Source organism: Furipterus horrens, unplaced genomic scaffold, assembly GCF_987537825.1.
Source record: "Furipterus horrens unplaced genomic scaffold, mFurHor1.1.pri manual_scaffold_9, whole genome shotgun sequence".
NCBI classification, from domain to species: domain Eukaryota; kingdom Metazoa; phylum Chordata; class Mammalia; order Chiroptera; family Furipteridae; genus Furipterus; species Furipterus horrens.
The window spans coordinates 55666448-55691646 of NW_028327179.1; the positions used below are offsets into that span (position 1 = coordinate 55666448).

At 39.2% G+C, this 25199-nt stretch overlaps 1 protein-coding gene across 1 annotated transcript; it reads left to right on the forward strand.

The window, feature by feature from the left end:
• The first annotated feature begins 5682 nt into the window (after positions 1–5682).
• LOC150001792 (centrosomal protein of 135 kDa-like) lies at positions 5683–19914 on the forward strand. The gene is made up of 2 exons (XM_090286887.1): positions 5683–5796; positions 19156–19914. The coding sequence occupies exons 1-2, from the start codon at positions 5683–5685 to the stop codon at positions 19912–19914; spliced, it is 873 nt and encodes a 290-aa protein (XP_090143013.1).
• Positions 19915–25199: the final 5285 nt, after the last annotated feature.

Genomic DNA, 25199 nt, shown 5'->3' on the forward strand with positions numbered 1-25199 from the left:
TACAAAAATGCCATTGATTTCTGAATATTGACTTAGTAGCCTGCTATTTAGCCAAACTCACTTATTAGGTCGAGTAGTTTTTTGGTGAAAAAACTACTATCATGTTGTCTGTGAAAACTGACTGCTTTACTTCCTCCTTTCCAATATGGATGCTTTTCATTTCTTTTTCTTGTCTGATCACTGTGGCTAGAACTTGAATAAGAGTGGTGAAGGTGGACATCCCTATCTTGTTCCTGATCTTATGGGGAAAGTTTTTAGTTTTTGCTCATTGAGTATAATGTTGGCTGTAGGTTTCTCATATATGGCGTTTATTATGTTGAGGTATGCTCCCTCTATTCCCACTTTACTGAGTGTTTTTATCATAAATGGGTACTGGATTTTATCAAATGCTTTTTCAGCATCTATTGATAGGATCATGTGATTTTTGTCTTTCATTTTGTTTATCTGGTATATAATGTTTACTGATTTGCAAATACTATACCACCTTTTCATCCCTGGAATGAATCCCCCTTGATCATGATATATAATCTTTTTAATGTACTGCTGAATCTGGTTTGCCAATATTTTGTTGTGGATTTTAGCACCTATGTTCATGGGAGATATTGGCCTGTAGTCTTCTTTCTTTGTTGTGGTTTTGCAAGTAGGATGATTCTGGCCTAGGAAAAAGTTTGGGAGTCTTCCCTCTTCTTGAGTTTTTTGTAGTAATTTGAGAATAGGAGTTACTTCTTCCCTAAATGTTTGGTAAAATTCGCCTGTGAAGCCATTGGTTCAGGGTTTTTGTGTGCCGGGAGTTATTTGATTACTGATTCAATTTCACTATTTGTTATCAGCCTATTAAGGCTTTCTGCTTCTTGATTCAGTTTTGGAAGATTGTATGTTTCTAGAAATGTGTCCATTTTGCCCAGGTTGTCCAATTTCTTGGCATATAGTTGTTCATAGTAATTTCTTACAATCCTTTGTATTTCTGTGGTTTCTCCTCTTTCATTTCTGATTTTATTTATTTGGGTCCTCTCCTTTTTTTTCTTGATAAGTCTGGTTAAAGGTTTGTTGATTTTGTTTATCTTTTCAAAGAAGCAGCTCCTGGATTTATTTATCCTTTGAATTGTTCTTTCAGTCTCTATGTCATTTAATTCTGCTCTGATCTTATTTCCTTCCTTCTAATTACTCTGGGCTTTGTTATTGTTCCTCTAGTTCTTTTAGATGTAGGGTTAGGTTGTTTATTTGAGATTGTTCTATCTTCTTTAGGTAGGCCTGTATTACTATGAACTTCCCTCTCAGTATTGCCTTCACCATGCCCCATAGGTTTTGTGTTGTTGTGTGTTCATTGTCATTTGTTTCCAGAAACTTTTTTATTTCTTCCTTGATCTCATTGTTGACCCCTTCATTATTTAATAACACATTATTCAGTCTCCATGTAGTTGAATGTTTTTGAGTTTTTTCCTTGAGGTTGGTTTCTAGTTTCAACCCATTGTGATCTGAGCACATGCTTGATATAATTTCAATTTTCTTGAATTTGTTGAGGGTTCTTTTGTGTCCTACCATGTAGTCTATCTTTGAAAATGTTCCATGTGCATTTGAAAAGAATGTGTATTTTGCTTTTGGGGGTGAAAGGTTCTGTATATATCAATTAACTCCATTTGATCTAGATTGCTATTCAGTGCAATATCCCTGTTGGTTTTTTTGTTTGGAAGATCTATCCATTGTTGACAGTGGAGTGTTAAAACCCCCTGCTATGACCATGTAGTTGTTGATATCTTTCTTGAAGTGCTCCAAGATGTTACTTATATATTTAGGTGCTCCTCTATTGAGTGCATATATGTTTACAAGGATTATCTCCTCCTATTGGACTATTCCATTAAGTATTATGTAGTGACCTTTGTCCCATTTTATAGCTTTTGTTTTGAAGTCTATTTTGTCTGATATAAGTATTGCTACCCCAGCTTTCTTTTCATGTCCATTTGCCTGTAATATATTTTTTTCATCCCTTCACTTTCAACTTGTATGGATATTTTGTTGTGAGCTGGGTCTCTGTAGATAGCATATATGTGGGTCGTGTTCTCTCTCTTATCCATTAGGTACTCTATATTCTTTGATTGGGGCATTTAATCCATTTATGTTTAAGGTTATTATTGATAGGTGCTAATTCATTGCCATTTTTTCCATACCTGTGTTTCTTCCTTTCCCTCTCTCTCTACTCTCTGCTCTCTCTCTCTCTCTTCTACTTTCTACAGCAGTCCCTTTATCATCTCTTGCAGTGCTGGCTTGGTGGAGATGTACTCTTTTCGCCTCCTTTTGTCTGGGAAGCTCTTTATTTCACTTTTCATTTTAAATGAGAGCCTTGCTCAATAGAATAGGTTTGGTTGTAGGTCCTTGCTTTCCACTACCTGATATATTTTGTGCCATTCCCTTCTGGCTTGTAGTGTTTCTGTTGAGAAATCAGATGACAGCCTTCTTGGAGTTCCTTTGTATACCAGTAGCTGTTTCTCCCTTGTTGCCTGTAGGGTTCTCTGTCTTTAAAATTTGCCATTTTAATTATGATGTGTCTTAGAGTAGACCTCTTTGGGTTTATCTTGATTGGGACTCTCAGTGCTTCCCGAATTTGCATGACTTTTTCCCTCACCAAGTTAAGGAAGTTTTCTGTCATTTTTTTAAACCAGTTTTCTATCCCTTGCTCCTTTTTTTCTCCTTCTTACATTCCTATGATGTGAATGTTGCTATGTTTCATTTTGTCCTGAAACTCCCTTTAACTATCCTTATTCTTTTTGAGTCTTTTTGTTTATTTGTTTTGTTGCTCTGACTGGGTATTTCTTTCTACCTTGTCTTCTAGCTCACTGATTAGGTCCTCTGTTTCACCTAGCCTGTTTTTAATTCCATCTAGTGTATTTTTCATTTCAGATATTGTATTGTTCATTTCTTTCTGGTTCTTATTCATAGTTTCTATGTGCTTTTTCATGATGCTGTAGTTCCCACAAAGTTTCCTGTAGTTCTCATTGAGTTCCTTGAGCATTCTTATAATCATTATTGTGAATTCTATGTCTGATAGATTGTTTGCCTCAATTTCATTTAGCTGCTTTTCTGGGGACTCCTCCTTTCCTTTTGATTGGGGGTTATTTCTTTGTCTTCCCATTTTCAGTGACTCTTTTTGTTTGTTTCTGCCTCTCAGGTTGCTCTCCTTTGCCTGCCTGTCTTCATGGGGTGGATCTCTGTTGTAGGAGTTTTGGGGACTCAGTGGTACAGTCTCTTTGAGCTCCTCATCTGGATGCTCTAGGATTGCCTTTTATTCAGTTTATGTGGGCTCTCTTGTTGTATTTGGGATTTGATTATTGCTGGCTCATTTGTTGGTGGGTTCTCCCCTCCAGCTGGTTGACTGGTAGTCAAAGCCCTGGCCATGTCTTGTATGCTGTTCTACAGGTGCTAGTTAACAAAGCAATACTACTCAGAAAGCCAAACCCACACCAGCAAAAATACCCCCCATCACATCAACAATATGAACAGCAAATGAGCAAAGATTAATAAAAGTGGAGAGATTAAGAATATTATAAGGTAGGAAAAAGAGAATATGAAGTGACTAAAGCAGAGAAAAATGATTTTGAGTGGGAAGAAGGAGGAGAAACAATAAGAGTAGGAACTAGAAACAAGGTGAAGAAAGGGAGAGAATAAAACTTTAAAGGTAAGTGAAACAACAAAGGGCAATGGCAAAACAGTAAGAAAAAGGATGTGTACACTATGAGGTTTGAAATAAAATTTAAAATATAGTGAACCAAAGGAAACAAAATTGCAGAAAAACCACAACATGGTCAATAACAATGACAGGTGAGCAAAGAATAAGAAAGGTGGCAAGAGAATAATAATATTATACAAAAGAGAATATGAGATGTCTACAGTAAAGAAAAATGATTTTGAGAGAACAGAGGGAAGGAAAATAATAAGAGTAAGGAATAGAATCCAGGCTCAGAAGGGGAAAAAAAAAAATCCAAAATCAAATAAGCAAGGGCAGGAGGAATGCAAAATGGAGTAAGACAGGAGGAGAGTAACCTATGAGATTTGAATTTTTTAAAAAGTGAACAACAAATAGGAACACAGTTGAAGAACAGAAATAACCATAATATCCACACCAAACAAGCCACAATTTATAAAGGTGGAAAGGAAATAAGACTGTTATAAGGAGGGGGAAAAGAATGTGAACTGACTAAAGGAAAAAAGAATGCTTATGAGAGGATAGAGGAAGGAGAAATAGTAAGAGTAAGGAATAGGAACAAAGTGTAATGTGGGAGAAAATAAAATTTACAACAACATGATTCGATTCCCAGTCAGGGCACATGACTAGGTTGCATGTCAGGTCCCCAGTTGGGGGCGCGAGTGAGAGGCAACCACAAAGTGATGTTTCTCTCCCTCTCTTTCTCCTTTCCCCTCTCTCTACAAATAAGTAAATAAACAAACAAATAAATTATTTAAAAAATTTACAACAACAGTGAGAAAGGGAAGGAAGAAGGCAAAATGAAGTAAGACAAGGGAAGGGTACAATGTGAGATTTGAAATAGCGATAAAATAAAAATTAATATAAAATCTAAATGAAAAGAATAAAAAATAAAAGACAAACAATAGTGAATTAGTTGGAATACAATTGAAACAAAAGAAGAAATTTTAAAAGGCTATATGAAAGGAATTAAAAACACAGATTCTGAAGAAGAATAAGGTGAAATTTGTCTTAGCAGTTTGCCTTCTGACTTCTCTTTCTGGATCTGCCTCTATTACCTTCATCAGCCTCCAGAGGGAGCTCCTATTGCGAGCGGGAGGGTGGGACCTCTGGGCCTCCCCTGGGAGGCACAGTTCAGTCTCCTGAGAAAATTCTGTGTGTGTTCCTCCTGCCCCTACACCACTCGTCTTGGTCTGACCCAGATTATTTCCAATAATGTATAGATTCTGATCAATTAGTTGTCCATTTCAATGGAAGGGCCAATCTGTGTAAGAGGGTCAGCTCTTCCCTGCTTGGTGTTGATGGCAATTCTGTGTGAGAGCCAAGGCTGGGCGGGGCCTGATTACCCCTTGCTGCACCAATTTCTGATCTCCCTGCTGTGCCCTAGGAACCAGTGTATTTTGTCTCTTTGAGAGAAATTCAAAATGGGCCTTTCAGGCATTCCTCTTTCTGTCTTTCTCTTGAGGATATGCACCCTGCAAAAGGTTCTTGAACCTGACCTGCCTGTTTTCCAGATCTTCCACGTTGGTGGTGCTTTCAATCTTGAAGGAGGTGGGGACTGGGTGTAACGTTCCCTTCCCAGAACTTTGACCTCTGATATCCCAGGGGAAGGGGACTCTGTCTGCCTGTAAATAATCTCAGGTGCTCAACTCCCACCCTTCCAGTTCCCAACCCACTGCCCTCAAAGCAGACAGAGTCACAAACTCTCCATTCTGCGCAGCCTCTGCCCTGCCAACTGCGCTGGGCTGAGGCCAAGAAATCCCTTGCTGTGCACCTTTCTGATCTCTCTGCCCAGCTACACTGAGTGGGAGCAAACCACCCTCAATTCTTTCCACTTGCTGGCAGGGCAGCCATGTGCAGGGTTCCTGCCCAGCACACCTCAGCTTCCCTTTTAAAAAGTCCCCCAGCCACTCCCACTGCATCATTAAATCACTGTGGGGCCTTTGTACACAATATTTCTCCAAAAAGCTAAGTCTCTCATAGTCATGGCTGGCCGCAGCCTGCCTCCTTTGCCTGACTCAGGTGCAGATAAAATCCCTCTCCTTCTGGCACTCTCCCAGTTGGCATTTGTGACCGCAGCTATGGGTGTGCTGCTCACAGTGTGTGTAGCCTGTATTTCCCCAATTTTGTATGCATGTCACTTCTGGTCTGGGTCTGGAAGTGGAAGTAGCTGCAAAGCTGCGATCTCTGAACAGGCTGTCTGCAGCTGCAGGAGCCATGCATGGGGTATTTCCCCTTCAACCTATAAAATCTCCTTACTGCCCATTGTGAAGCATCTTCTGTATTCCTGGGCTTCCAAACTTCATATCAGCTAAAATACTACTTAATGTTCAGTTTATTTTTTGGAAGGTCAGCCAAGTGTCCAAGTTGGGGGCAAGAGCAAGTGGACTCTGCTTCCACCTACTTGGCCACTGTCTTTATCCCTGCCCCACAAGGCAGCTCTTATGAATAAATAATAAACTGCCTCCCCCCACATTTAAAAAATTTTTAATCCTAAGGACTTGTTTTCATTGTCTTTAGAAAAAGAGAGCAAGAGGAAGGAAGAAATGGAAACATTGGCGCAAGCGAGAAGCATCCTTTGGTTGCCTCCCACACATGCCCCTGGAATCAAACCAGCAACCTAGATATATGCCCTGAACAGGAATAAAACACTCAACTTTTTGGTTACAGGATGACACTTCGGTTACAGGATGACACTCCAACCAACTGAGTCACACCGGCCAGGCCTATCCTACATTTTTACTGACAAAGAAATTTATTCTTGAGTTCAGTGGTTTTCAAAACTTGAGTGTATATCAGAATCACTTGGAGAGTTTGCTTGTCACCAATGACTGGGCCTGAGAATCTGAACATCATCTATCAAGTCCCCAGATGATGAAGATGGTGTTGGTCCTGGGCCCACACTTTGAGAACTATGGGTATGATTCACTTATTTGTGCAGCAAATGATAACTGGCAGGAAAAAGAATGCAGCATATAATACTGGGAAAGGCAAAGGACAAGAAGCCCAAAGAACTGGCTTCTTGTCTTGTTCTGTTACTAACCAGTATCTGGTCATGGCAAGATCATGGTTTTAGTTTACTCTCTCATAGTTGTTAGAATGTACTAGGACTTGGAGGACCCCAGCCACTGCCTGTGCTGAAACAAAGAGTGTTATGCTCCCATTGCCCCCCTTCCCCTCTCTCTTGAGCATTTCCTAGAAACAAGGACCATAAATCTCCTGGAAGCCATCTCTAATCAGAGGACATTGTTGTTTCCGCAAACACCTACACTCTGAATGTCTGGAACTGACCAGCAGAGCGACTCATGCCCCCTAGGAGTCTACTCCATACCCTTAAAAATCTCTCTACCCCTTCCCTTGGTGCTGCATTCACTCTAGACTCAGCCCACCTACTTGGATTTCCCCCAGAAAGGCTTTGAACTGGTTTACACATCTTCTCCCTTCTTCCTTACGCAAATCTAACAATAGTGAAGTTGGGATAATAAATATTGTTTACCCCATTGCTTGAAACTGTCATGAGCATCAAATATAAGCAAATGAAAACAATGAGGATCAAATACGTATGAAAGCAAATTGTAAGGTAACTTACTTTATAAATGTGCCTGGCACATGACAGACAGTCAATAAATATTTGTTTCATTTAATTACTATTTGGCTCAAAATTTCAATCTAAATCAAGTTTCTTGAGGAATGGACTGATTTTCTTCTTAAGTACAATTTCACTAATTGGAGAAAAATTTTAATGAGAATTACTCATAAGTACCACCAATTTTATCTTTAAGAAAAAGAGATTATTTATGATTACCATTCTCATTTCACTCATAATATCTGAACTCCACCATATTTCCTGCATATATGTAAGTATTCTCAAAAAAGAGATCAGAAATCTATAATCCTTTACTCAACAGCAAGAGATGGCCACTAACATAAAAAGTTTATCAATTTTTTTTGGTTTAGAAGTAACTTACTAACTGGTAATGAAAATAATTATTTAAAAAATAAATAAGCTTGAGAAATTCTATTAAACAGTTTATCTGACCTCGCTCTACATTTATTTTTTCTTAATTATTTTACTACCATGTTTTATTTGAGTGATTGATCATCAATCAAATTTAAAGATTCCCCTGTGGTCTCATGATCTGCAAATTACAAAAATGAAATGGTTCCTTTACAACTGAGTTAAGATCCATAACCTTCTCAACTATGTCTAATAAAAAAGGATCATAGGTCATTAATGGCTAATGGGCTATGTGCTGGATATCTATAACCAGAGGAAGGATACAATAAAGCTAAATAAATAAATAAAATTCTAAAACATCATAGAAAAAGAGAATATAAAATCTGTAAGTGTCATGCTGGCTCTAATAGCTAACATGTAATTATACATGAAACCATTCAGTTTTCCTATACATAGTAAAGGAAAAGTGGCCTTTCAATATATTTTTGGCTAATATATCTAGAATCATAAAAATCAATTGATTAAATAGCCTGCATTAGTTATTCCTAAATATATTAATAAAAATATATAAATATTTCCACTTTAGACTTCTTTGCCTTCTCTGTGACACATATTTTAATTATCCTAATAAAGAAGAAAAGCATGTGGACTAACCCTCTGTCCTAAGCGACAGAGAACCAGGGCTTTGCACATGTGACCTTTTGGCTTGTGAAAAGGCTACATATTCTTGCCAACAAACTCACAAAGACTGCAAATCAAAAGATGCTGAGATCCTTGTACAAAAGGAAGATAGAGGAGGAGAGAAGGTAAGAGAAAAAGAAAAGGGAATAGAACCAAGTAGCACATTCATTACACACTGACAGGCTCATCAGACAGGAGTCACCCGTCAGTGGGAAAATCTCTAACACACTAAAAATTATAGCTTTTACAGAAATTTTCTTTGATATCAATGTAAATAATTTTACATAGTCTTCAATAAGCATGTTTAAAATAGTACAGAACTTCCTTTCCAACTTTGAAATCTTTCATATTCTTTTTCCTCTACCACTCTTCATTTACACCTGTTTTTTCAGTTCCTTTGGTTTTCAGAAGAGTAGAAACACTTCTTGACAAGCTGGCAGAATACACGCTATCACATTTTAAAATTTATGTTATAGCAATTTTCAGTGAAGACCAAGAGTAAAAAGAAAAATTATTATTCTGACATTCCATTTGGACCTAAAATTTTATTTTTTTGAGGCATTCCAAGAATTACCAAGTGACCCAGTTCTCCAGACCATAAAGAGGAGGGTTGATGGTTCCATAAAAGCTTTGTTTTGTTCAAAGGGTCTAGCAAAATATGCATTATGTTACAGGTGCTCAATTAATGACATTGAATTTTTTCATTGCAAAACAAGACCAGGGAGTTAATCTGAAAGAGTCTCCTCTTTAACAAAATGTTCACTTCTCAAATACATGTTCTCCACCCAGAAGAAAAGCCTGAGTTCATTTTTACTTCTCACCATTGCAAACCTTTTATGACTCTCACAACTAAAGTCGATACAATACTTAAATGCAAATAATCCAAGATAGGATAAAACTACTGCCTAAGAGATCCAAGATGGCGGAGGAGGAAGTGGAAGTTACACTAACCTCCTCCCAGGACCAGTCTGGATTTACAACTTAATTTTGGAGAAATCATCTGGAATAACCAACCAAACACTAGCTGGAGAGAAGTCTTATAACCATGGAGAGACAGAAAAGGCCACTACATCACAACTTGACCAGCAGGGAGTGTGGAGACGTGGAAGGGCTGGCTGGGCTCACATGGGTGGCAGCTGAAGGGACTAAGAAACAGCTCAGCAGCCTGGGGTTCCCCCTGAGAAGGGCAGGGCCTAAACCCCCAGCTGGGCTTCCCAGCCTACAGCAACAGAGTGGAAAGTAAAATAGTATCAGCTGTGAAAAGCGAAAAGCCACAGGGTTTCTTGCTAGCTGGAGAGAAACAGCAGGAGAAAAAGAGCTCTTAAGCAGATCACATACGAAAATATTTTGGCCCCCACTTACCCTGGGCTCAAGCAGCACGAAGGCAGAGAGGACTGGAGACACTTGGGGAGAGTTTGGTGCAGTGGCTTTGAGGGGAGAACTGGGGGAGCATCTGACCAGGTCCCAGTGTTGACTCATCCCCAGTACTGCAGGCAAACCATTCCCCTCCAAGTGGCATCAGCCTGAGGGGAAGCAAAAGCCCTGCCTACAGGAATTAAGCTGCCACACACACGGTCCTTAAGCCTGACGGCTAATCACAGATTGAATAGGTTAACAATTAAAGAAGACAGACAAAGGCAGTAGATCCCTGGAAGTCTCCAACAGGCTGCCTAGGGCCAGACTGGTACATGATCTGATGCCACCAGACGCAGATCCAGGAGGTGCAGATCATTCTAAGAAGCACCAACAAACAATAAGAGTCACAAAAATGGGGAGACAGAGAAACAACCCCCCATTGAAAGGAAACGTAGAATCCCCAGAAAGAGTGCTAAATGAAATAGAGGGGAGCAAACTATTAGATATGGAATTCAAAACATGGATTATGGAGAAGCTCAGTGAGCTCAGTGGAAACTACAAAGAACTCCAGGGAAACCACAAGGAACTCCAGAAGAACTACAAGGAACTTACTGAGAATTACACCAGCATGAAAAAGGACATAGAAGTTATCAATAAGAGCCAGGAGGAAATGAAGAATACAATCTCTGAATTGAAGAAAACAGTAGAAGGAATTAAAAGCAGGCTAGAGGAAGCAGGAGATCGGATCAGCGAGCTGGAGGACAATGGAGACAAAAACTCCCAGACAGTGCAACAAAATGAAAAGACTGAACAAGACTAAAGAAGCTCTAAGACAGCTGCACGACAATATGAACCATAATAATATCCATATCATAGGAATTCCAGAAGGGGAAGAAGAAGAGCAAGGGATAGAAAACCTGTTTGAAAAACTAGTGACAGAAAACTTCCCTAACATGAGGAGAGAAAGAGTCACGCAAGTCCAGGAAGCACAGAGGGTCCCAATGAAGATGAATCCCAACAGGCCCACTACAAGACACATCATAATTAAAATGGCAACATTCAAAGACAAGGAGAGAATCCTAAAAGCAGCAAGAGAGAAACAACTAATAACATACAAGGGAGCTCCAATAAGGCTATCATCAGATTTCTCAGCAGAAACACTACAAGCCAGAAAGGAATGGCAAAAGATATTCCAAGCAATGAAAAACAAAGGCCTACAACCAAGAATACTCTACCCAGAAAGGCTCTCATTCAAAATGGAAGGTGAAATAAAGAGTTTCCAAGACAAAAGAAGGCTAAAAGAATACATCTCCACCAAACCAGCATTGCAAGAGATACTAAAGCGTCTGCTTTAAGAAGACGAAGAAACAAAAGAGAGACAGAGAGGAACACGAGTACAAAGGGGGAAAATGACAATGAATAAGTACTTATCAGTAATAACCTTAAATGTAAATGGATTGAATGCTCCAATCAAAAGTCATAGGGTAGCTGAATGGATTAGAAAGAATGACCCACATATGTGCTGTCTACAAGAGACCCACCTTAGAACAAAAGATCTACACAGACTGAAAGTGAAGGGATGGAAAAAAGTATTTTAAGCAAATGCACATGAAAAAAAAGCTGGGGTAACAATACTTATATCAGACAAAACAGATTTCACAGTAAAGGCCATAAAAAGAGACAAAGAAGGACATTTCATAATACTTAAGGGAAAAATCCATCAAAAAGATATAACCCTTATAAATATATATGCACCCAAGTTAGGAGCACCCAAATATGTAAGAAAATTTTTGAAAGACTCCAAGAAAGATATAGACAGCAACACACTCATAGTAGGAAACTTTAACACCCCATTGTCAACAATGGACAGATCTTTGAAGCAAAGAAACACCAAATACATTGAAGCACTGAACACTCTAGATCAAACGGACTTAGTCGATATATATAGAACTTTTCACCCCAAAGAAGCAAAATATACATTCTTCTCAAGTGCACATGGAACATTTTTAAAGATAGACCACATGGTAGGACACAAAACAAGCCTCAACAAATTCAAGAAAATTGAAATTATATCAAGCATCTTCACAGATCACAATGGCTTAAAATTGGAAATCAACCTCAAGGAAAAAACTCAAAAACATTCAAACTCATGGAGAATGAATAACATGCTATTAAATAATGAATGGGTTAACAATGACATCAAGGAAGAAATCAAAAAGTTTCTGGAAACTGATGATAATGAACACACAACAACCCAAAACCTATGGGATACAGCAAAAGCAGTCCTGAGAGGAAAGTTCATAGCAATACAGGCCTACCTAAAAAAGCTAAAAGAATCTCTAATAAAAAGTTTAACCCTACAGCTACAAGAACTAGAGGAAGAACAACAAGCAAAGCCCAGATCAAGTAGAAGGAAGGAAACCATCAAGATCAGAGCACAATTAAATAACATACAGACTAAACTAACAATTTAAAAGATCAACATAAGTAGGAGCTGGTTCTTTGAAAAGATAAAGAAAACTGACAACCCTTTAACCAGGCTCATTCAGAAAAAAAGAGGACCCAAATAAATAAAATCAGAAACGAAAGAGGAGAAATCACATCCGATACCACAGAAATACAAAGAATTGTAATAAATTATTACAAACAAATGTATGGCAGGAATTTTGACAAACTAGAGAAAATGGAAAAATTTCTGGAAACATATATTCTTCCAAAACTGAATCAAGAAGAAGCAGAAAGCCTGAATAGACCAATAACAACTAGTGAAATTGAAGCAGTAATCAAAAAACTCCCGGCACACAAAAGCCCTGGACCCTATGGCTTCACAGGTGAGTTCTACAAAACATTTAGGAAAGAACTAACTCCTATCCTCCTCAGACTATTCCAAAAGATCCAAGAAGAAGGAAGACTCCCAAACTCTTTCTATGAAGCCAGTATTACCCTAATTCCAAAACCAGGTCAAGACACAACAAAGAAAGAACAAAGAAAGAAAACTACAGGCCAATATCACTGATGAACATAGATGCTAAAGTCCTCAACAAAATATTGGCAAACCGGATCCAGCAACACATTAGAAAGATCATACACCATGATCAAGTGAGATTCATGCCAGAGATGCAAGAATGATTTAATATTCACAAGTCGATAAATGTGATACACCACATAAACAAAATGAAAGAAAAAAAACACATGATCATATCAATAGATGCAGAAAAAGCATTTGATAAAGTACAACACCCATTTATGATGAAAACTCTCAGCAAAATGGGAATAGAGGAAGCATACCTCAACATAATAAAGGCCATATATGAGAAACCTAAAGCCAACATCATACTCAATGGGCAAAAGCTGAGAGCATTTTCCTTGAGGTCAGGAACAAGACAAGGATGTCCGCTCTCTCCACTCCTATTCAACATAGTGTTGGAAGTTATAGCCACAGCAATCAGACAAGAAAGAGAAATAAAAGGCATCCACATTGGAAAATGGGAAGTAAAACTGTCATTATTTGCAGATGACATGATAGTGTACATAGAAAACCCTATACAAGCCACAAAAAAACTACTTGAACTAATAAGTGAATTCAGCAAAATAGCAGGGTACAAAGTCAATATCCAGAAATCGAAGGCATTTCTGTACACCAACAATAAAATCTCAGAGATAGAAACTGAAAGAAAAATCCCATTTACCACAGCAACAAGAAAAATAAAAAATAAAGTACCTAGGAATAAACTTAACCAAGGAGGTAAAAGACCTGTACTCAGAAAACTACATAACACTGAAGAAAGAAATTAAGGAAGATACAAATAAATGGAAGCATATACCATGCTCAAGGATGGAAAGAATCAACATCATTAAAATGTCCATACTACCCAAAGCAATTTATAGATTCAATGCAATTTCTATTAGAATACCAATGACATTTTTCACAACCTAGAACAAATACTACAAAAATTTATATGGAACCAAAAAAGAGCCCAAATAGCAAAAGCAACTCTGAGGAAGAAGAACACAGTAGGAGGAATCACAGTAGCTGATATCAAACTATACTACAAGGCCACGGTAATCAAAACAGTCTCGTACTGGCATAAGAACAGACATATAAATGAATGGAACAGAATAGAGAGCCCAGAAATAAATATAGGTATATATGGTCAACTAATATTTGGCAAAGGGGAAAGGAACATCAAATGGAGTGAAAAGAGTCTCTTCAACAAATTGTGTTCGGAGAACTGGACAGGGACATGCAAAAAAATGAAACTAGACCATCACCTTACGCCATACACTAGAATAAACTCAAAATGGATCAAAGACTTAAATGTAAGCCGTGACACCATAAAAGTCCTAGAGGAAAAAATAGGCAGGAAAATTTCAGATATCCCACGTAGCAACATTTTCACTGATATATCTCCTAAGGCAAAGGAAATAAAGGAAAAAATAAACAAATGGGACTACATCAAACTAAAAAGTTTCTGTTCAGGTAAAGAAAACATCAGTAAGATGAAAAGGAAACCAACCATATGGGAAAATATATTCACCAATAACATCTCAGACAAGGGATTGATCTCAAAAATATATAAAGAGCTTATATGACTCAACACCAAGAAGACAGACAAATCTATTAAAAAATGGGCAAAGGAACTGAACAAACACTTCTCTAAAGAGGACATACAGAGGATCCATACACACATGAAAGAATGGTCAACATCACTAGCCATCAGAGAGATGCAAATAAAAACCACAATGAGATACTACCTCACACCAGTCAGAATGGCCATCATCAACAAATCAACAAAAAACTTGTGCTGGAGAGGATGCAGAGAAATGGGAACCCTGGTGGACTGCTGGTGGGAATGCAGACTGGTGCAGCCACTATGTAAAACAGTTTGGAATTTCCTCAAAAAACTAAAATTGGAACTACCTTTTGAACCAGCAATTCCATTGCTAGGATTATATCCGAAAAATCCTGAAACACCAATTCAAAAGAACCTACGCACCCCTATGTTCACAGCAGCACTATTTACAATAGCCAAGTGCTGGAAACAACCTAAGTGCCTATCTGTAGATGAGTGGATCAAAAAACTGTGGTACATTTACACAATGGAGTACTATGTAGCAGAAAGAAAGAAGGAACTTCTACCATTTGCAACAACATGGATGGAACTAGAGAGAATTATGCTTAGCGAAATAAGCCAGGCAACAAAAGAAAATACCTTATGCTGTCACTTAATACAGGAAACTAATGAACAACACAAACAAATTAGCAAAATTGAACCAGAGGTATGTAAACAAGGAGTAGACTAACAGTAACAAGGGGGGAGGCATGAGGGAGAGAAGAGGGTAAGAAGGGGAAGGGACTAGTCAAAGAACATGTATAAATGACCCACGAACATGGACAACTGAGTGGGGACTAAATGTTGGAGAAGGAGGGGACAGGGTGCAAGGAAGCAAGAGAGGGAAACAAAGTGGGACAACTGTAATAAAAAAAAAAATTTTTAGTGGGGAAAAATGAAAATATGAAGAATGGAAATGCCAGTTAAGTGAATATTAGAAGGACAAGGATTTTCCTTCACACTGTATATTTTTCTCCCTATCTCATCCCTCCAGAGTTTGGCATTCTAAAGAAGTAAGAAATGACATGTTTCTTTGCATAAAACTAATAAGACCAGTTGTTAATAGAGGGGTTTTTTTGACCAAGACTTTGACTGGAATGTGATGCCTAAAGGAGACATGCTTGGGCTCTGGTTGTTACCAAAAAGCCCTGAGAAACTGGGATGACTTTCGAAGGTAATAACAGCCCACGAGATGAAAAGCCTGGTACCATGATTGGTTGTGCGGTTCACAGCAATCTTTCCAGGGAAGGAAAGAAGGTTGTTTTCCTGAAAGATGGCTAGAAGGGACCTTAAGGCACAATGGAAAACCATAACGGCTTGGAAAAGACAGGTGTGTACAGACAAGGCTGAATGCCAGGTATGTGGCTCAGCTTCTGTGCCCTGAAGGGCAGACTGAAGGTCACCCTAAATGTTCCTTGAGTAAGTTCCAGCAAAGCAGAACTAAAGATCATAAGTGATCATTTGCTGCTCTTGTTGTGTTTACGCAAATGAACAGGATAAATTAAAAATGGACTTAATGCAGTCCCCTTAATGACAAGGAGGTAATCTTAGGGAGAAAAAATCATTATTCAAGGAAAATCACAATGCTCAGTGGTAGACCATAAAGTAAGTAGTGCAGCTAACCATCCTTAAAGTCTCTTTTCATTTAAAATATGTTTCCACATTAAAGTTAAACTCGTCGTCGGCAGCCGTCCGTCTCGAGAGATGATAGTGTAGCTTCTTAAGAGTCTATCTGCACCGCCGAGAATGGCTGTACAGTCCGACTTGGGAGTGACACGGTATCTGTCTCCTCCCGTGTTGAATCGACATCTTGCGATGACGCTGGAGTGTCCTCTCCAGTGAAGCTGAAGCTACAGAGCCTGGGCAGGGTGATATGGAGGGTCTGCTGTTGCCCATGCAGCAGACCCCCCCTCTCTTCGCAGCTGAAGGATCCAAGGGAAAGACGGAGTCAATACAGCTTGGCTTCAGGTGCGCCGCAGGAGTTGCCGGTGTTGACTACAACGTCGAACCGCCTTAGGGACTCCGGCTCCGGATTTTCTGTCGGGGTTTACTCCCTTAGCCTTTCCCCTGAAGAGGTATGCCGCAAGGCAGCGGAGGTTTTTTGGAGTCAGAGTTTTCCTTCTCTGTAAAGTTAAACTATGTCTGTGGTATCATCAAAGATATTTAATTTACAGGCAAGAAGAATGTCAAATGCCTTGGAACTGGATGTCTTTCCAATAAGACAGTCTTAGAGATTTAGAGACTTTTTGTGGGTTATGTTACATAAATTAACATGTGTTTTCTGTTTTCAAAGGGCATAAGCCGATGATCTCATTACCTGAGTGATTATCTGTAAGTATAGGCCTCACTTAATCCTGTCTGCAGCGCTGCCTCCTGAGACTCAATGGTTTGGCTGAACTAAGTGGCTGGGTTGGTGAAGAATGGGGTGGTCTGTGGGCTTCACTTTAAAACTGGTTCCTCTTTTCTATCCTAATGGCTTGGACCGAAAGAGCCCAGAGGTCTGAGAGGGGAGAAACCTGAAATATTTCCCTCAGCCCAAACTAAGTATAATGGGCAAAAGGGTTTTGGACAGGTGAGATGTGCCTGGCACACCTTCCTCCAAAGAAGCCCCCTCCCCTTTTTTCTTCCCTAATGTGGGACATTGAAAAATTAATACCTGCCTTTTGTCATCTAGTAGTTATGGATTGAATGATGTCTTTTAACCCCGTTGCCAAATCTGTTGCCCCCAGAATACAACAAGGATGCCAGCCTGTTAAACCAAGCACGCCATTGTCCAGGGATAGCCAACTGACCTGGAGTCTGCACAATCCTTCCCCATGTGGGAAGGCCACCATCCCCTCCACATCCCCCACTCTTATTAGGGATTTCTGGACCCAAGTGTAGGTAGGACAACGACCATGTCCAGCTTGAAGCAGTTAGAGGAGCTTGAGACCTTCGCCCATTGTCCTTTATAAGATTATAAAGGGTCTTAATATCTGAGAGGGAGGGACTGTTATTTTTTATTGTTAAAATAATTAATCTTTCTTTTTTTAAAGAAAAATATATGAAAGGGTGAAGCAGGAGCACTTATATGTACGAACCATGGGCATGGATTTGGTGGGGGATAGCTGGAGGAGGTGGGGTGCTGGGAGGAGGGGAACAAAGGGGAAAAAATTGAAATTATTGTAACAATATAACCAATAAAATATAATTTAAAAAAATAATCCAAGATAGTGCATATTTGTTTTAGAGGTGCCCATCATTTTTCCTCACATAGAAAAGTTTCCTGATGATATACACTGTGATTTTTTTTCATTTATTCATTCAACAAATACTTGCTATAAACCTGATATATACTGGCCTCTAAGTGCTTGAGATACAAAATCTCTGACCTTGTGAAGTTTAAATTTCTCTTGGGGGAGACAAATTAAATAAACAAATGTGCAATATTTAAAAGGTAGTAAGTACTATGGAAAATGGAGAACTACAGCAAGTTAAGGGGACTCAGAAGTGAGGGATGGGGAGTTGCAATTTAAATGGGGTAACCATATTAGCTTCCTTAAAAGGATACATTTGGACAATGACATGATAGAGGTGAAGGAATGGACATGTAAATCCAGGGAAAGAAGGTTTGGGGCCTACAACATAGCCAATGCAAAAGCCTAAGTCGGGGGAAATGCCCAGAGAATCTTGCTTTTACTCTGAGAGGAATGGGCTGTTATGTGAGGTGACACAATCTGACTTTTAAGAGGATTCTTATGTTTCCTCTGTCAAGAATAAAATGGAACACACAAGGATGAAATAGAACAGGAGGAGGCTCTTACAGTAATCCAGACAGTGGCTTGATCCTGGGTGGTGATGAGAAGTAGTTGGATTTTGAATATATTTCAAAGATAGAACAGATTGGATTTCCTGACAGATTAGATATGTTATATAGAAGAAAAAAGGACTCAAGTGGAACTTCAAAAATCTGGTAGAAGCAACTAAAAGGATCAACTGAAATGAAGCAAGTCTGGTGTGGCGAGGAGAGAAAGTCAGTTTGGGATGTATAGGGTAGGAAACACTTCTTTTTTAAATCTATCTAGTACCTAGGACACAAGTGAATATATTGTAATTGCCCCATTATCCACAACACTCAGGTGAATCCTTGAGAGCAAATAGCTCATCTATCTTATTCTAGTGCCCAATAGTGGGAAGCTAAAAACTATTGGCTGAATGAAGGAATGTGGTAGGCTGAATAATGACCCCCTGAAAGATGTCCTTGGCCTAATTCCTGGAGCCTATGACTATATAACTTTATGGAGCAAAAGAGATTTTTCAGATGTGATTAAATTAAGGATCTTGAGATGGTGAGATTATCCTTCATTATCTAAGTGAACCCAGTAGAATTACAAGAGTCCTTATAAGAAAAAGGCAGGACAGCCAGAGTCAGAGAGAAAGTTTTGAAGATACTACTACACTGCTAGCTCTGAAGGTAAAGGAAAGTCCATGAGCCAAACAATAGAAGTAGCCTCTAGAGATTGGAAAAGGCAAGGAAAAAGGTAGTACCCTGGAGTCTCCAGATGGAATGAAGCCTAGATGACACCTTGATTTTAGGACTCCTGATCTCCAAAACTGTAAAAAAGTACATTTGTGTTGTTTTAAGCCACCAAGTTTGTGGTAATTTGCTACATTAGCCATAGGAAATAAAATAAACAAATAAATTCAAAAGTACATAGAGACTAAGGCCATTTTAAGCACTGTTGTTTCTCCAGTACTTAGCAGTGCCTAGAAAGAGAGTAGATTCTGGGGGGGGGGGGGGTCTGCCCGCAGTACTGGGGATGAGTCAGCACTGGGACCCAGTCAGCTGCTCCTCCGGTTCTCCCCTCGAGGCCACCGTGCCGGGTTCTCCCCGGGTGTCTCCAGTCCTCTCTGCCTTCCCTCTGCTTGAGCCCAGGCACTTAAATACAGAAAGGTCTTATAAGTCCCAGATTTGTACCTTAAATAAATCTCTTGTAAAGATGGAAGCAGAGCTTCAGAAGGTTCAGTTTGAAAAAGTGTCTGCCCTTGCAGACTTGTCTTCCACAAGGGAACTTCATATTAAACTTGACTCAAAGAAGGAGCTTCTTAATCGACAGCTGATTGCTAAAGATCAAGAAATTGAAATGATGGAGAATGAATTAGATTCTGCTTGTTCTGAAACAGAACTTCTCAGGAGTCAGATGACAAGTGAGAGAATCTCCATGCAGAGCCTAGAAATTCTGGTGGTGGCCAGTGGAGACAAAGAGTATCAGTCTCAGATAGCGCTTCAAGAAAAAGAATCTGAAATTCAGCTTCTTAAAGATCACCTTTGTCTGGCAGAAAATAAAATGGCCATCCAGAGTAGAGATGTGACCCAGTTCAGGAATGTTGTAATGCAACTGGAAGCTGATTTAGACATTACCAAAAGACAACTAGGGATGGAGCGCTTTGAAAGGGAGAGGACTGTGCAGGAACTTCGCCGCCAGAACTACTCAAGTAATGTTTATCATTTGAGCTCTACAATAAGGCCAAATGCAAAATGTCATTTACCAGAACGTGATCACCATCGATCTCCTGACCGAGGCCTAGATCGATCACTGGAAGAGAATCTTTACTATAGAGACCTTTGACACATGAAAAGATACTGCACATCCTTGGGAAAGGTCAAAATTACAAAATAATTTTTTTTTGCTGTGTAATTGCGTTTATCTTTTGAATGCTTGACAGTATTAAATGTAGTTATTAACTTTGTGCCTCTGAATCTCTGTTCTCATGTGCCATATTGCAGTGATTGGAGATGACTTTTAAAAACAAAAATTCATATGGCTCCTCTATCCATACTGTAATAGTGAGTGTAAAATCTGCTTACTTCGCTATTGAACACTGTTATGTAAACTATCCAGAGTAAATAAAGAAGTTTATAAAAAGAAAAAAAAAAAAAAAAAAAAAAAAAGAAAGAGAGTAGATTCTCATTTGGGTTAATTTTAATTTGATGGTAATGTTATGCAGTCACACTGCTATACCTTTGAACATGTAGGTCCTTCTGCCTTGAATGCCCTTTCACTCCCTTTCAGTCTGGCAAATTTCTCATTTTCCAGGAGTCAAATCAAAACCCACTATCTCTGTGATGAAATCAACTACTTTCCTAGGCAGAATTAGCCAGGGCCACTTGTGTTCTCTTACAGCATTTCGTAGTTGCGTAAGCTCTAAGACTCAACCATGCCACACTGTAAGGACATGCTTGTTGGTTCGTCTCCCCACTAACCCAGTAACCCAAGGGTCCAGCTCATGGATCAGCTAGGTGTCGCCTAGTGTAGAAATGCAGACAGTGCATACCTGGCATGTACATGTTTGCTAAACAAATTTTAAAAAACAGTACTAATATTTGCCACTGTTTTTCACTTTTTCAAGGCACTCTGACTTTTTATTTTATCTCAGTAGTAATCCTGAGAATAGAGGGAAGCATTGTTTCTGTCAGTGGGAAAAATGCTTGACTTGCTATGTGTGACGTATCATGTTATTTATGGCAGACAACTCCAGCCAAAGCCTCCCAACTCTTTGCCCAGTGTTCTTTCCACAGCTTGTCCGCCTTCCACTGCCACAGGGTCTGATTGGGTTGTCAACATAAGCACCCCCTTTGTTATATACATATTGTGTTGGGGAAATTGGAAATTCAGGCCTTGTGTGGCAGGCACTATAGCCAAAGGCTTCAGCAACTCCTCAACAATTGACTACTGTAATTAATTTTGATCATGACTCATAATCCCTGTCAAAAGAATAAGACCAGCATTAAATTCAAAGGATTAAAAAAAAAAAAAAAAAGCATAACCCAAATCTGAGCAAGGTAATATTATCAAATGTTAGTTTTAAAAGACCTGTTCAGTCATGATAACTAAATCAAGAGGTGGAGGTAAAGGTAACTTAGCTTAGTAAGACAATCTGCTTTATGTATCTGGCACTTCTTTGACTAACCTAGCAATTTTGGAGCCAGCAGATAGCTAGCAAGGAAGTGAAGGAGACAGGCAAGAGGAGATGCTGCTAGGAAAGCTAATCAGAATTCCAGTGGATAGCCCTGGTCTTAGTTGCTAAGTTGTTTGGAACACTGTTTGCATGTGTTGTCTTTACAGAATGTTTACCATCTCAACCAGTAATCTTTGTCTCATATCTACTAAGTCAGCTTTTCTACAAGCTTTAAGAAAGAATAAGAAACATATTCTTATCACACAATCCAGCAATTGCACTCGTTGGTATTTACCGAAAGTAGTTGAAAACTAACATCCACCCAAAAACCTACATACAGATGTTTACAGCAGCTTTATTCATAATAGCCAGAACTTAGAAAGCAACCAAGAGGTCCATCAGTAGGTGAATGTATAAATAAACTGTGGTACATCCAGACAATAGAATATTATTCAGTGCTAAAAAGAAACAAGCTATCAAGCCATTAAAATACATGGAGGAAAATTAAATGCATATTACTAAGTGAAAAAAGCCAATCTGAAAAGGCTGCATACTGTATGACTCCAATTAACACATACTAGAAAAGGCAAAACTATGGAGACAATAAAAAAATTAATGGTTGCAGGGGTGGGTATAAATAGGCAGACCACAGGGGATTTTTAGGGCACTGAAAATACTCGGTATGATTTATTATTATTTTTTCAACATTTTAAAAAAGAGAGAAAGACAAAGATGATCTCGTAAATTATGCTTTTACTAACCTGAGTTCTGTCACCCTGCCTTGTATAGGAAAGGACCAGACACAGGCAAGTCAGGAGAAATTTCTGTAGATTCCAGGTGACTCCCAAGCTATGCTGTCCCAGACACTGGGCACTTCAGTGAGTTTGCTCTATTCTGTAAAACCCAAAGGAGTTCTATTAGAATTACCATCCCAATGTAATATCTAAAGCTAAATTAAACCCTTTATGTGTTTTTTAAAAAGAATGCATTAGATATATTCACATGTACTAGTGAATTAGTCTTAGAAATTTGTGGATCCATACAAATGTACAATATAATGTGAAAATAATACTGGTATGATATTCGTCGGCAGCCGTCCGTCTCGAGAGACGATGGTGTAGCTTCTTAAGAGTCTATCTGCACCGCCAAGAATGGCTGTGCAGTCCGACTCGGGAGTGACATGGTATCTGTCTCCTCCCGTGTTGAATCGACATCTTGCGATGACGCTGAAGCTACAGAGCCTGGGCAGGGTAATATGGAGGGTCTGCTGTTGCCCATGCAGCAGACCCCCCCTCTCTTCGCAGCTGAAGGGTCCAAGGGAAAGACGGAGTCGATACAGCTTGGGTTCAGGTGCGCCGCAGGAGTTGCCGGTGTTGACTACAACGTCAAACCGCCTTAGGGACTCCGGCTCCGGATTTTCTGTCGGGGTTTACTCCCTTAGCCTTTCCCCTGAAGAGGTATGCCGCAAGGCAGCGGAGGTTTTTTGAAGTCAGAGTTTTCCTTCTCTGATGTACCCTGACTGGAAGATCGAACCAGCGACACTTAGCTCGCAGGCCGACGCTCAATCCACTGAGCTAAACCAGCCAGGGCTGGTATGATATTATGATGATGGATACAGTGTATCTCTATGTATTAGTTCAAATCCATAGAATGTACAAAACCTATAGTGAACCTTAAGTTAAACTATGGACTTTGGGTAATTATGATGTCAAAATAGGTCCATCCTTGGTAAAAAAAAAAAAAAAAAAAAAAGAAATATATATATATATATATATATATATATATATGTATGTATCACTCTGGTAAGTGATTTGATAATGGGGGAGGCTATACATCTGAGGGAGGAAGAGATGTATGGAAAATCTCTGTGCCACCCTCTCAATTTTGTTGTAAACCTAAATCTGCTTTTAAAAAAGTCTTTTTCTTTTATTTTTAAGATTTTATTTTTTTTATTTTTAGAGAGAGGGAAAGGGAAGGAGAAAGGGAAAGAAACATGAATGTGTGGTTGCCTCTCACGTGTCCCGAATTCGGGGCCTGGCCCACAACCGAGGCACGTGCCCTGACTGGGAATTGAACTGGCAACCCTTTGGTTCGCAGGCCAGTGCTCTATCCACTGAGCCATACCAGCCAGGGCAAGTCTTTTTTGTTTTTAAATAAGGAATTAAGAATGGTTATTGGCACTGATCCTCTTGATCCTCTTATATGGATTACTTAAAATGCAAGTAATGACAACTACTGGCTGTTTCAGCTAAATCTTCAGAGATAACACTAGAATTCTTTAAGTTATGCCAAATAACATGCTTCTTCTTGTTCAAAGAATTGATATAACAAGACTATCAATTTCCAACAAACAATATAAGACACATCTTTGCACCAGCATTAAGTAGCCAGCTAAAAAATGGAGGGTTACCAGTTATCAAAAACACAGTAAACAAACATGTTAAAAATGTGTTGGCTAAATACTTCAAGTAGTTAATGAGCACAGTAAAGGGGAAATAAAAGCATTTTCTCATACTGCAATAATGGATGAAGAAAAAAGAAAAACTAGAAAATAATTTTGTGTTTAGGTCTGGAGATAAAATAGTAAATATATAAGTACAAATAAGTAAATAAATAAAAAATATATATATACTTGTATATATGAGGTCTGTCCAGAAAAAATCCAACCACTGTTAATATAACAAGAATGGTTTGCCCCACATCAATGAAACCTGGCAACCAAGAACAGTGGACTTGAATGTGCATGTGTGAACAATGACTTAACTGTACTGGTCAGTGGGGGCAGTAGACACCATTGAGAGAGCATGTATACTGTGTGGCCATTGCATTCAAAATGACCAAGCAAGTAGAGCAATGAATCTGGATCAAATATTGCATTGAGCTTGAACCTTTCTCCATGGAAACTATTCAGATGATTCAGAAGGCTGCAGCTATGGGTATCTAGTGATTGGCTGCTTCATCAGGACAGCGTGCTGGCTCATTCATCATGTCTCATGCAGTTTTTTGGTGAAACATCAGATCATCTAGGTGACTCAGTCCACCTGTAGCCCATATTTGGTGTCCTATGACTTCTGGCTTTTCCCAAAACTAACATCGCCTTTGAAATGGAAGAGATTTCACACCATTGATGAGATTCAGGCAGTTTATGGCAATTGGGAAAATTGTGTGAGGTTGCAAGGTGCCTACTTTAAAAGGCACTGAGGTGTCATTGTCCCAAGTACAATGTTCCTTGTATCTTCTTCAATAAATGTCTCTGCTTTTCACATTAAATGGCTGGATACCTTCTGGACAGACCTTGTATGTATAAGTATAATATTAACATAATTTTAAAGAAATCTTTCCTGAGGTATCCATAGGAAGGCCCACTCCCAACTGGAAGCAACAGTACAAATGGAGACTTCCTTTTCTTTCCACCCCATTTCAGTCCTGCACCATGAGGTGCTTTATACTCCTGGGTATAGAATTCCAGCTTGAAGGTCCAATCTTTGTCTTCAAAATCCACTTCCATTCCCCACAATACACAATTATTTCCTAGCTACTCCTCAGTCCAGTGGATGTGCTCATTGGTAGCAATCAGTCCTCAAAGACCCATACATGTCTTGGATAGTCTCTAGCTCTTTGGACAGGGAATCCAAGGGTCTCTGGTACCTGGAATGAGGTTTTGAACCTTGCTTCCCAAGATGCACCCTGGGGACCAGAAGCATTATCATCATCTAAGGGTTTATTAGAAGCAGAATCTCAGATCCCACCCAGGTGATACAGGTATACAATAAAGTCTGAGAAGCAAAATAGACATACACTTCGGATCCTTCATCTCTTGCAGAACAGCCAGTCTCAAGGAGAAGCAGAGCAGAGCCCACTAACCACAGGTCCAGGGCAGAAGTGCTGACTGCCTGAGCCTAAGAGCCATTTTCTCATGGAGGATTTTCTTGGGATAATATGAGTAGTATATACA

Coding starts and splice junctions, on each gene's coding strand:
- LOC150001792 (XM_090286887.1), top strand. CDS start 5,683: ATGGCTGGCCGCAGCCTGCCTCCTTTGCCTGACTCAGGTGCAGATAAA. Junction 5,797..19,155: donor CTATGGGTGTGCTGCTCACA/GTGTGTGTAGCC, acceptor TCTCCCCTCGAG/GCCACCGTGCCGGGTTCTCC.